The sequence below is a fragment of the Papilio machaon genome, chromosome 16 (genome assembly GCF_912999745.1).
Source record: "Papilio machaon chromosome 16, ilPapMach1.1, whole genome shotgun sequence".
In the NCBI taxonomy this organism is placed as follows: domain Eukaryota; kingdom Metazoa; phylum Arthropoda; class Insecta; order Lepidoptera; family Papilionidae; genus Papilio; species Papilio machaon.
Genome location: NC_060001.1, coordinates 1,933,648 through 1,947,778, shown reverse-complemented (window position 1 = coordinate 1,947,778; position 14,131 = coordinate 1,933,648). Strand labels below are relative to the sequence as shown.

The window sequence follows — 14,131 nt, the reverse complement described above, 5'->3', positions numbered from 1 at the left end:
CATGTCTATATTTATAATAATTGTTATTTCTTCTAGTTATTTAAAATAAAATCAAAAAATATGGGACCCATCTGCAAGCACTTCCTTTCGATTAAATAATTTTTATCAAAATCGGACCACCAAGGACGGAGTTTCGCGGTAACACACATAAAAAAACACAGTCGAAATGATAACCTCCTTCTTTTTGAAGTCGGCTAACAAACAGACGTAGAGTTTTTTACAAAAAATCGAAGATTCTTGATTAAATGTTTCTACTTTTAGGTACATCTATATTACCGAAACTTGACAGAGACATTAAAGGCACGTAAGCCATAGAAATCCTTTCGTTTTACGACTAACAAGAATGATAATAACTTTCACGCGAGCGATATTAAATGCCGCACAATCTTATAACAGACGAAACATTATATGTGTCTTATCGTTAAATAATATTACTCTCAATAGAGTAGTTTAGTTTAAACGCAATAGCGTTTAAACTAAATGTTTTCACTGCTACAAAAACATCGCCATGAGATTGATGATTTTCTTTGAAAAAACAAAGTTAACAAAATATTTCTGTAAAAGTGTTTCTGTAGTGGAAAGTCATAATTAGAATATTAACATGTTAAAATATTGAACAGATTAAATAAATATTTTGCAAAACTTTCAGCACACGAGCAATTTAAAAGATCGCAAATTATTATACACTAGCTTTTACCCGCGACTCCGTCCGCGCAGAATAAAAAAAATGCACACAAGATAAAAAGATAAAAAAGTTCCTATGTCCGTCTCCTAGTTTAAGCTACCTCCCCATCAATTTTCAGCTAAATCAGTTCGACCGATCTTGAGTTATAGTGTAACTAACACGACTTTATTTTATATATATATATATATATATATATATATATATATATATATATATATATATAATAATAAATAGTTGTATTAACATTATAACAACGTTGTAAAATAATCAAAACAATAAAAGACAGGCTTTAAAATATATTTGGCACCAAAACAACGAAAAACTACCCTTGATCCTTAGTGGAAGAAGAAAACACGGACACGGACACAGATGTCAAACCCGTAGCTCGAATATGTACCATGTAAACTCAAAGAATTCGTGTTAAAATTAAAGATGTGACAGCCCTGTATATCGGACTAGTAGAATGCAATTGACACTCCCCCGTAAACTTAGACTTTATCTGCAGTGTCGTTAGCACAACGATACTATAGGCCAGGGGTTCCCAACCTTTCCTTGATCAGAACCCAATTTTATATTATTCATCTTAGCAAGGTTTGTTATATAAAAGATGTTAGTTAAAGATATCAAAACCGTTTTTAATACTTTTCTGCTCGATAGCGGTACTATATTGAAAAAAATGGTGCTAGACCCACCCTATAGTTGGGTTAAAACATTTTTATGCTTGCAACTTGCAACAGTATTGTGTAATTGTCGATATTACACAAATCTCTAACATTTTTTTTCTATAATGATACAAATACTTTCTAGCAAATTTATCGTATTAGGCCCATACATCATAAGCGTTATTATATTGTCTTCGCCAAGCCAGCGATCCCGCGTATTAACTTCATCCCCAGCACTCTTCTCATTCACAGCACGGCAACCAACGACTCACTGCACTGCATAATTTAAAATCAGTCACGGACCATATTTTGACTTTCTGCGGACCACTGGTTTGAAACCATTGATATAGATGCACTGACCTGAGCTCTACAACACAACTATAATAATAATTGTACTTACGCCGACTAACTAAGCGCAGCTTGGAATTAACTGAAGGTTATTAGAGCGTAACTCGTTCAAAATGACAATAAACTTTATTGAAACACTGATTACTATACTGTAATAGATCTTTTTAATAAAAGAATTTATCATATGCTTTAATTTATAAAGTTGACAATATCTTGGACTAGTAGTATTATTATTTACTAGCTGTCGCCCACAGCTATATCCGTGCGCAATAAAAAAAAACTAATAGTAGCCGATGTGATCTTCCAGGCTGTGTTCTACATCTAAATCAAATTTAATCAAGATTCATGTAGTCGTTCTTAAGATACCTTGCAACAAACAAACATCCATCCATCTAAACATTAGCATTTATAATATTAGTAAGATTTTCTTAGATGTGGTAGGGTGGATGATACGTTGGTGCGGAAGGGGCCACGGGTCCCTCACCTTCCGACTCACGCAGGTGCTGTCCGGACACGGTTGTTTCGGACAGTATCTGCGTCGGATCGGAAGGGAGGAGACGGCGTCGTGCCATGGGTGCGGCGATGAAGAAGATACGGCGCAGCACACACTAGAAGTGTGCTGCGCCTGGACAGAAGAGCGCCGCACCCTGGTGGCGACGATAGGCGAAGACCTCTCACTTCCTGGCGTTATACGCGCCATGTTAGGAAGTGAGAGGTCCTGGGACGCCGTTGCCTCCTTCTGCGAAGAGGTGATTTCGCAGAAGGAGGCACAGGAGCGGGAGCGCGAGAACGACCCTCTGGCGCCCCCGCTCCGACGCCGTAGAGTGGGCAGAAGGAGGCGGCAATTTGCCGCCGCCCTTCCCCCCACAAACATGTGAGAGGGCGATAACGCAGGCGGGGTCACGGAAGTAAGCTCACGCGTCCCCGTGGCCCCGCCATAATACGTCGGAGGGCAGTCAGGTTTTAGTGGGTATTCCGGTCGCCTTCTACGGCCGGCGAGTCCCACACTCCCTACGCCATTGCACAGCCCGGCGTAGGAGTGCGTAAATGCATTTCCTGACGTTAAAAAAAAAAAGGGTGGATGATACGTCGTTTAAAACTTCTTTTTCTTAGTGGTATTAGATTTTGTTAAAAGGAACATAGTAAAGGAATAGGAGTTTAGGAATAAAAGTACAAATATGTTAAACATTACATTTATTCAACAAAATGTCTACACATCGCTTATATATTTAGCATACAATATATCAATTACATATATGAGAGGTACTATATGGTGTTATAATTTTACACATAACAAAACAGTTATATATATAACATTTATAAACGTAATAAAATAAAATATATAACAATTTTTAAATTATAAACTTTTAACAAAACACGTAATATAATAAAATTATTGTTCAAACCACCAACGAGATACTCTCCGATAGGAATTCATACTTAATTATGTTCAATTGTAAAATTTGTCTCATTTACTTATGTATGGACTAGCCTTATATACTACAACACTGATCTTGTTTTAATTAATACTGGCTTATATCATGAAATTAGTATGTCATAATTTTTTAAATAATCTTATACATATATAGTAAATAATGAATTCAAACCACTGACCTCTATACACATGCCTAAGTCACTGCTTGACAGCTTTTGCTTCGCGCCGACTTAAAAGCATCTGTTAATATTACTATCAGTGAATTCCATCTCTATTATAAGTTCGAATCATAACCACTGCTAATAACCGCTACCGTCAGCGTGAAAATGGCGAAAATCAAATAGGCACAAAAAACGACGGCTTATAACCTGTCCATGTATAGAGGTCAATGATTTGAACAAATTCAAAGCAAAATAAAATTATGATACAAGGTTTCAATTATTATTCACGTCTAACTCATTTTCTAAGAAAAAAAAAATAATTCAGGCCAATACATACATAGTCAAACTCGAACAAGAAAAAACTAAGTTAATATGGCAAACAGATTTATGGCCAAATACCTACAAATACAATTAGTACGTTTTAAATCAACTCTACAGATTAACGAGGATTGGTTCCAACAGACACCTACCACAAATATTACAAACTTTTAGTTGTAAAACAGATCCGAATGTACAAACATTAGTGAAAGATTATTTTTAAGAGTGTAATTTTGTTGGAGAGTTTTGTTGTTGTTTTTTTTTATATTATAAGGTAACAAACGAGCAAGCGGCCAATTGAATTCGCCTAAATAGTGTAGCGCCCGCTGCCCATAGAAATCCTCAATTGCGGACGCAATGTCCTTTAATCGACGGAAGAACAACGACGCACAGAAACCGAATATGTCCCATTTCTATGCGTCCCCTCTTCCGTCAATTCTACTTTCCCTTCCCGCAATTCTCTTATAAGGAAGAGGAGGACTTAAGACTCCGGCACGCACACTTATCAGACGAAACGCAGAATTACTTCAATTTCACGCCCGTCGTCCGTTTTGTTATCACGTCTTGTTTTTCTATTGTACAATATTAAAAAAAACAAACAGATCTGTTTTACAAGTAAATATCCTACAACAGACGAACACCTATAATAAATAATGTTGACTAGAGACAAAAACTACCCGTAACAACTAACTAAAACTAGAATACCAGCAAAATTCCACGAAAAAAAAGTTTGCATTGTATTTGCAATAAAATATTCATTTGAAAAAAATAAAATATAATAAGAGATAACAATGGTGAAATTATTACTTAACAAAAAGTACCCTTTTTAAATTTGCCAAAATTATAATCATAAAGTTATTATAGATTTTGCAGGTGATAAAAATAATGAAGCTCAAATAAACCCAATGAAAATTTTATATAGAAAGTAGAATCGTAGAATATTAAAATAATTATTAATTTTATTACATGTAGTAAGCTCAAAAAATCTTTAAAAAAATGAAAGAAAAAAAAAGTATTTATTATTTCTTATTGTAAGGACGTTATGAATTCCCTGCCTAATATACAATATCTCTATGACATTTTTGAAAAACAAAAAAAAAGTCAAAAGGATGGAAAATCACCTAATATCTAAATATTTGTCTATCCCGGGGTTTTTTATTTCAATTATATTCGTTGTATACTATCCTAAAACTATTTCTGTAGTCTAAATCAATGGCACTCTATAACCTGACCTGGAAAATAGAAAACCTGTCATGGGGACACATTAATCACCTCCTCACACCTTCTCCACCTTACTCCAAATTAGTTATATATTTTTCGCAAAATTGTGGGGATTTCTGTTCAAGGTATATATCTTATGATTTAATGGGGTTAATATTATTATATTCAAGCTATGGCCGCTTCGGATATGATAAATTAATTCCGAAAGCAAATAAACATCAACATACAATTTTAATCACTACACTAAAATTTGTGCGTATCGACCTATTTTAGTTTAAGTTGGAATTTCATTAATATATCAATGTGTACAGTGCGACAAATTCATCTGACCCGGTTGACAAAATTGAATCTAACGTACAAGTTTAGGCGTCACTGTCATCGTCAAAAATGATACAAAATCCTTGTCACACTGTAGATGTTTTGTCATTCATGTCTTCATTTTTTATATATACTACTAGCTTTTACCCGCGACTTCGTCCGCGCGGAATAAAAAAATGCACACAAGATAAAAAAGTTCCTATGTCCGTCTCCTAGTTCTAAGCTATCTCCCCATTAATTTTCAGCTAAATCAGTTCGACCGATCTTGAGTTATAAATAGTGTAACTAACACGACTTTCTTTTTAGCCGACTTCAAAAAGAAGGAGGTTATCAATTCGACTGTATTTTTTTTATATATATAGATGTAGGTCTTACATTTTTTCTTTAAGCTTCTTCCACCGGTCACGGATCAATAATTACGATTTCATTTACACATTGCATAAAACATTAGTGAAATTCCCGCTTAACATTTTACACCTAACACGATAATTTTCAAAAACACACACTAATTTAACATATATAAATATATCTCTTATCTCATACTCTTATTGCTATCTCTGTCACACAGATTAAATAAGGAGCTCGATTGATCTCACTTTTAAACTTGGGTAAAAAATTGTACTTAAACGTCGACAAATATAAAATAATTCGCAAAAACAATCTTACCTTACATTGAACCCTTTGGTTATGGTCACGACACAAAAAAAAAACATTCATTTATTTTATAATAGGAATATCCTTTACCAGGAACCCTTAAACAAAAGTGCACTTGTATATAGTACAGTCAGGGTCTTTCGCGGTGTTCCATTTACAAGACAAATTCCGCTCCTTACAAAATAACCAATTCGGTAATAGTGAGTCGAGAAATGCAATATACAAAAAAATAGACACTAAAGATAATAGACGCGTCCTACATCTGAATGCTTAAGAAACGTTCAAACAACTGTCGCTTTAAATATGGAATACCGTGAAATACTCTGATAGTACAAACATCTGGAATACAGATAAAACAATTACCGTTCAACTCTATGCATAGACAATCCAAAAATCCTACATTACAATCTGCAATCTACCGTTTACAATGAAATTTAAGATAAACATTACATCAAAAACTCTAAATCATAATATTTTATAACATCAATGGCTAAACGATATCTAAATTTATATTATTGCTTTTTCTGTTTCCAACTTGTGGAAGACAACTGCAACTTGTCAATTGCGATTGAGGCCAGTTTTACAATATCGCTACAAAATCACTTTAATTCAATCAATGACTATATTAATATTGAAAACCCAATACTATTTTAAGTACTATTTTTTTAATTTCTTATGACACATAGAGTTTCAAGAATACTTACTTTAATATTCTCTATCCAATATTCTAACAACTTAAACACAAATATCTGCTTTAAAAAAGAGCTCCGCTTATGTAAAAACAATTAAGTACATAAACAATTTATAACAAATAAAAAATCATAAATATTTATAAAAACTCAATATGAGTAAAGTATGTGTTATAATTTTTCCTTTTTAGATCAAATTGTATGACATCAAAGTAAGCAACTATCATGTTATTGTGTATGCATTGTAAATTACGTGCCAGTTGTATATCTATGGAAACACATACAATATAATTTATTCATCATATAATAAAAAGGAATTTGTGATAAAATCACACATTAAAATGTAAAAAATAACCTTAAATTATAATTCAACAAGAGCAAGAAGCGAATATTCAACATGAGGTAGTAATAGGTTAAAACATGGTTTGCTGTGGGTTTTCACTGCCGAAACATTTGCAACAAACATGTTGCCATCCATCTCAATCTTTGAAAAGTGTTTCGACAATCGAAGTAACACACGCAAACAAGATACTTCAATCAGTACTTTCCTATAATCAAATCCTGTTACGTTAAACATTTAAAATAATTTAACAACAAGAAATCGATCTTTTAAAAACAAATAACAAAAGTTTCTTAAAAGCCGAATTATCAAACTGAAATTTAAAAAATAAAAAGAATAGAATTCCTGTTTGTAAAAGAGAAATGGTATTGCATATAAATGGCATCGTCAATAATAATTTATAGCCATTAGGACTAGCAAACTAAGTTACAAAGAATTACTTTGACAAAGAGACGCGTTTATCAAAGTGACGTAAGCTACTCGTGACGTATGTTGTGCGTGACGTCATAGTTACTTACCAATCGGTGCAGTGGCGGCGCCACTATCGAAAATACAGCCTGCTGATTGGCTGAGATAATATCGATCGCTGGAATAACGGCTATGGTATGAATTTCGGCCACTTCAAACTGGTTGGTCATACTCTGACGTCACAGTGGGCAATGGTGACGTATTTATGTATGATGACGTCTGCGGCGCCGGAACACGAGCGCGAAGATACTGCGCAGTCGCCGCCACCGTCGCCTTCCACCGCTCGTCGATATCCCAGTACCCATTAGTGATGACTGAAATTTTATTTTATTATTTTGCTTCAATGAAACTAACTTGATAATATAATCTTTAACATAGTAGTTAGTTTAGGTTTCTAGTCTTGAAATTTGTAAAATGAGTATCGTATTAATGATATGAACAACTCCAAAGCAGCAATAAATCTTTTGATGGTTTTGCTTTTAGCATTATTAACTAGATTTCACATAGAAAACCGTTTAAACTTCAGAAAATTCTAAGGCCCTTTGTACACAAGGCAATGCAAATCTTCGAAATTAACACCGTACCATATCCTTGGGTCGCTAGTATTATGTTATGATCGCTCTATACAACATTGAATCGTCAACGAGAGTCTTCTGTTCGGTCTGTGGTGTTGTTCGCGCCGCCATCTTGAAAATCAAGGCAACCTTTTTGTACGAGCGACAGGCTGTGGCAACTAAAAAACAAAATGTGACCGAAGCGATCTGTGTCCGAAGCTCTATGACACTGGATTGCGTTAGTCGCGACTAAAATCGCCAGATTTTGAAAATTTATTTTGCCTTGTGTACAAAAAGTCTTAGAGTTTAGGACATGTGAATAAGTGCTTTCATAAATGTGTTAGTGAAAAAGGCTATATATGTAATGTTAGAATTACCTGTCTCTGTCTTTCCAGACGTCGTATTTCTCTCACCAGAGCGTGGAACGCGTCATCGACAAAGTGACGCAAGGCGGCCGACGTCTCGAAGAATGGACAACCGAGTTGAGTGGCCAAAGCATTGCCTTCTTCTGTTGTCACCTGCAAAAATTTATATTGTTACGTGCTAGGGTTCGAGGAATTTGGAGAGAAAAACCTGCTGACTCTTTTGAAGACTTTATTTACTAACACTAGGTCCAACACAAAGCACTAGGTCCAATCACTAAGCACTGACGATGTCCTAGGTCGTAGCCAAGTAGTAGGTTTCCCTTGTATCGCTGGTTGTCGCTTCGAAGTCGCCTCGAAGGTAGCTCAAACTGAACTGACTCGCTCGCCTCCCTGCGGCTATTTATATAGGCCGAGTCGAGTCCGAGACCATTCCATAAAGTTCCTTTCTGGAACGTTACCAAAAGGCGCGAACGTCATCGACCGGTTTGGACGCTTCCGGAAAGATGACTCATTTCTCACGCTCGCGCGCCGCGGTTTTAGAGATACTTCCAGTTTTATAATTTCACAACAGTACCACTAACGCCATCTAGTGTTGAGTAAAGGGTTTCACGTGACTTTGTACGTTCATAACACTACTCCCTTCTTAAAGATGCTCGTCCCGAGCATCGTTATTACTACCATGGTATCGCGCCAGACGGTCTATGTGCACTACTTTGAATGTCCCTCTTGGTTGCTTCTGAATCCTATAAGTCACATCGTTCATTCGGGTAACCACTTTGTATGGTCCGTCCCACTGGGTCTGCAACTTTGGAGATTTTCCTTTCCGGCGAGTTGGGTTATGCAGCCACACCAGTGACCCTTCCTCAAAGCCGCTCGTATTCGATTTCCGGTCGTATCTGGTTTTCATGTTCTCACTTGACTGTAACCCATTTTCGCGAACCAAGGCGTGTATATAACGCATTTTTTTCCTTAAATTGCAGACATAGTCTTGTACGGTCTCTGGTCCTTCCGGTGACCCCCTGTCAATAGATCTACTGGCATTCGTAATTCTCTACCGAAATTGACATACGCCGGGGTAGCTTTTATGCTCTCATGCTCGGCGGTTCGGTACGACAGAAGGAAGAGTGGTATATACTTGTCCCAATCCTTTTGTTTGTCGTCAACTAATTTCGCCAAATGCCTCTCAAGGGTCTGGTTAAATCTCTCAACCATTCCATCAGACTGTGGATGGTACGCGGTGGTCCTCGTCTTATGCATGCCCAAAATCCTGCACACTTCCTGGAAAACTTGCGATTCGAAGTTCCTGCCCTGATCAGAATGGATTTCTAGAGGCACACCAAAACGACATATCACTTCCTCGACTAACTTAGAAGCGACTGTTGTAGCTTCTTGGTTAGGTATGGCGAACACTTCTGGCCATTTGGTGAAGTAGTCAATGACGACCATAAAGTACTTGTTTCCCGATTCCGTTACAGGAAATGGCCCAGCGACGTCAACTGCAATTCGTTCCCAAGGTGCACCGACGTTATACAATCGCAGGTTCCCACGGCTCCTGGTCTGTGGTCCTTTTACAGCAGCGCAAGTAGTACACTTGCGGCACCAATCCTGTACATCATCTCGACAATGCAACCAGTAGAATCTTTCTCGCACTTTTGTTAACGTCCTCCTGACGCCTAATGACCTCCTGATACGCCATCATGTATTTCACGGAGAACATCTGGTACTCTCGTTCTTGGGACAATTATCTGAAGATGGAACTCTCTGCCGTTAGTCTTCTCCCATTTCCGGTAGAGTATTCCATTTTGAAGTATCAGACTGTCCCATTGCGCCCAGTACGCCTTAGTGACAGCGCCAGTGGGTGCAACTTCACTCCAGGTTGGTTTTACGTCACCCCGTTTCTTCCATGCGATGATGTGCCGAATATCGTCATCTTTTTCTTGAGCGTCCCTCATAGAATCACTCTCCCAGAGACCCAAAGGACTTGTTCTCGTTAGCTTCAATGTGACTTCTTTAGATTCCTGCTTAACACAATGTTTGCAGTCATCGAGTAGCTTAGTCACTAATCCGTCGTTGTTGCTGTTTGATGAGGCTGCGCCTGTCATCGAACTACACTTTTTCCTCCAGACAACTTCCTCGGACTTTTTCATCCTTGCCGTCTGGGACTCCTTCTGCGGGCAGTTGAGCTGAAGATGACCCCTCTCGCCGCACTTATAGCACTTGACTCCAGAACTTCTCTTAGTAGGAGCCTTAACCTCCCTGACTTCCTCAGAGACCTCGCGGATCTTATAGGTCTGCCGTATGTCATGGCGAACAGCCTCGACCTCCAAAGCATGCGCCAATGCTTCCCTTAGCGAGGTATGGTGACGAAGCCTCACTGCAGCTTTGACTTCCAGGTCTTTGATTACGTCGACAAACGCTTGTACAATATTCGTGTCAACCATCTTGATGTCGGCTCCTGGGTACGCCTTCCTGACCAGTATTTCAATTTCCAACGCCCATTGTTGTAGTCCTTCACCTGAGCGTTGGACTCTGTCACGCAGTTGGGCACGGAACACGTGCTCCAGATGTCGCTCCCCGTATCTGGATTCAAGTGCCTCCATCAGGTCTTGGAACCCATTTCCTGTATGTGGCAGTGCTTCCAAGACCGACAAAGCGCAACAGTAAGAGCGGTCAGGCATTGCTCTTCCGTCCATCCGTTGGCAGTGGCAACAGTCTGGAATTGCTGACGATAAGCGTTCTAAGGAGTAGTGCCATCGTATGGCGGCACTTTCACTCTTGGTCCTTGCGCCACTCCGGTAGTTCCACTAGACATCGCAACTCCCACGGTTTCAAGGCGCATCACTTTCTTCTGTAACTCAGTGAGGCCAGTTTTCACATTTTCGACATCCAACTCTAACCCGGTAACTCGTTCTTCCAGTACGTCAACATCTTTTCGAAGCTTACCCACCGTGACACTAATATCCTTTATAGCCCCAAGCGCTTTTTCTTGAAGTTCTCTTTGTTGCTCTTGTGATTCTCGAATCGCTTTAATTTTAGAACCGAGTTTGCACTCTTGTGACTCTTTCATTTCCCGCATTTCAGCCCTTTGCAGCTCCATTAATTCGATTAAGCTTCCTAATTGAAGAGCCACTGAAGAAGCTACGGCGCCGCTGGTGGGCGTGGCTTGTCTGGTGGGCGTGGCCAGGTGGGCGGAGTCAGTGGGCGTGGCATTAGCAGGCGTGGCCCGGTGGGAGGTGCCAGTGGGTGGGGCTTGAGCCATAGTGGGCGGAGCCTGAGCCAAAGTGGGCGTGGTCAGTGGGCGGGGCCTGGTAGGTGGGGCCAGTGGGCGGGGCTTGGTCCACGGTGGGCGGAGCTTGGTCCCCAATGGGCGTGGCCACCGCAGCACGTTGAGCCCTTGTCCTGACGCCTTCCTTGAAGTCCTCTCTCGGAGTCAATGGCATCTCCAAATCTCACTTCCGACACCAGTTGTTACGTGCTAGGGTTCGATGGATTTGGAGAGAAAAACCTGCTGACTCTTTTGAAGACTTTATTTACTAACACTAGGTCCAACACAAAGCACTAGGTCCAATCACTAAGCACTGACGATGTCCTAGGTCGTAGCCAAGTAGTAGGTTTCCCTTGTATCGCTGGTTGTCGCTTCGAAGTCGCCTCGAAGGTAGCTCAAACTGAACTGACTCGCTCGCCTCCCTGCGGCTATTTATATAGGCCGAGTCGAGTCCGAGACCATTCCATAAAGTTCCTTTCTGGAACGTTACCAAAAGGCGCGAACGTCATCGACCGGTTTGGACGCTTCCGGAAAGATGACTCATTTCTCACGCTCGCGCGCCGCGGTTTTAGAGATACTTCCAGTTTTATAATTTCACAACAGTACCACTAACGCCATCTAGTGTTGAGTAAAGGGTTTCACGTGACTTTGTACGTTCGTAACAATTATTTAATAATCTATACATATTAATAAAATAGGAGTATCTGTATGTTATATCGAAAAATAATAATTACATTTCATACAAATTATGTATTTGCATAGCTGAAAATAAAAAATCAATTTTTAAATTTTCACTTTAAGATTTCAGCCAGTTTTACTTAGTATATTATACAGAATACCATACATTTTTTAAGCCAAAGAGAATATACGGATTAAAATCTTATATACATTAATTTATTGTATGGATGTTATATTTACATACTTGTCTAAACCTTGGTGCCAAATCCAGTTTGTTGCCAACAAGGACTAGGGGCAATCTCTCCGAGGGTCGAGCTTGTGCCAACAGCCTCCTGTACTCTGATGCAGCGCGGAATGATCGCCGATCAGTCACTGAGTAGCACAGCACAAAGCCCTCACCACAACGCATGTATTGCTCCCGCATTGCTGTGAACTCCACCTATACAAATAGTAACACAATAGAATGATAAATAACATATTTTTTTACTTTTTTTTTACTATAAGGTGGAGAACAAGCAAATGGTCACCTGAATTCACTTAAATAACAAAGCAACTGTTGCAATTGCAGATGTGTTGCCAACTTTTGAATTGACAGAATAGAGGACAAAGACAGAGGATATATCCTTTTCTTATACATCCCTCCTCCATTAAATCCACTTCCCCTTCCCATCCTTTCCTTAAAATTAGACTCATAACTTTGGTAGAAGTCTCTCTCACTCTCTTATTGTGAAACAAAATGAAAATTAGATAATTATTTTTGAATTTTAGATGTGCAAACTAACAGTAACATTTAAATACAGTTAGTAGCCAGTCTTTTGCATACAATATGAAAGACCATATCAAATTTATATTTCAAATAGAAGAATAATAGTGGTATGTTTCAATATTAACATTTATAATTAACTAGCTTTTACCCGCGACTCCGTCCGCGCGGAATAAAAAATAAAAAACAGGGTAAAAATTATCCTATGTCCGTTTCCTGGTTCTAAGCTACCTGCCCACCAATTTTCAGTCAAATCGATTCAACCGTTCTCGAGTTATAAATAGTGTAACTAACACGACTTTCTTTTATATATATATATATAGATGCAGTGGTCTATCTTCAGCTTGTAAGTTTAAATATATTTAATACTCATGGTTACTTAGTACACATATTGTTTATTATTTTATTGATGAACTCACCTGACCAGCTGTATCTAAGATGTCTAACAATGCAGGTTCTCCATCAATGACAGCCTGTTGTTGGTATGAGTCCTCTGTAAGAAATAACGTGTATGAAAATATCATTTTTTTATCCCGTATATTTTACTTAAATTTCTTTGAATGTTGACTTTTAAATTCTGTCCAATTTTTTCACTAGTCTATCATATTATTGTACAAAAACACAAAGTATACAACACATTTATACGAACTGTATCAAAACAATAAATATCGCTTTCGTTCGTTTGGCAAGGTAGCTACTTTACCGATAGTTGGGTCATGGTAGTCGAGGAAACTGTGGCTGACGAACTGCAGCGTTACCGCCGACTTGCCGACGCCACCGTCTCCGAGCACGACGATCTTGTAGACGCGGAGGCCGCGCGACGTGCCCGCAGCCTCGCCGGCCATGCCGCCGCATGCCTGGGGCTCCGAGCCGCGCCCGCTGCCACCGCTGTCCCGTCTCTCACTCCCGACACCCCATCGGCACAGACCACTGCCTAATACTAACACCACTTTGCTGGCTTTAATCAGATTTAACGTTTTAAAGACGGCCCTGTTTTTGAAAATCCATTTTGTTTGCTTGTAAAATTATTAAATAAGAATTATTCATAAGGAAAAATCGACAGCTGATTTAATTTGAGTGGTGGCGACTGACAATTTGACATTTATATGTTTTTATTATGTTGGTAATGATTTTTGTTATCAGGGAATCAATCAATGATTTGTTGAAAGTTTTTATACAACATGTTTGATCCACAAAGATTAAACCA

General features: G+C 38.7%; 1 protein-coding gene across 1 annotated transcript; it reads right to left on the bottom strand.

Moving 5' to 3' along the window:
• Positions 1–7,290: 7,290 nt before the first annotated feature.
• LOC106715853 (GTP-binding protein Rit2) lies at positions 7,291–14,006 on the bottom strand. The gene is made up of 5 exons (XM_014509213.2): positions 13,628–14,006; positions 13,344–13,417; positions 12,406–12,600; positions 8,231–8,371; positions 7,291–7,613 (listed from the first exon to the last, which is right to left on the bottom strand). The coding sequence occupies exons 1-5, from the start codon at positions 13,767–13,769 to the stop codon at positions 7,503–7,505; spliced, it is 663 nt and encodes a 220-aa protein (XP_014364699.1). The 5' UTR covers positions 13,770–14,006; the 3' UTR covers positions 7,291–7,502.
• Between the last annotated feature and the right edge of the window lie 125 nt (positions 14,007–14,131).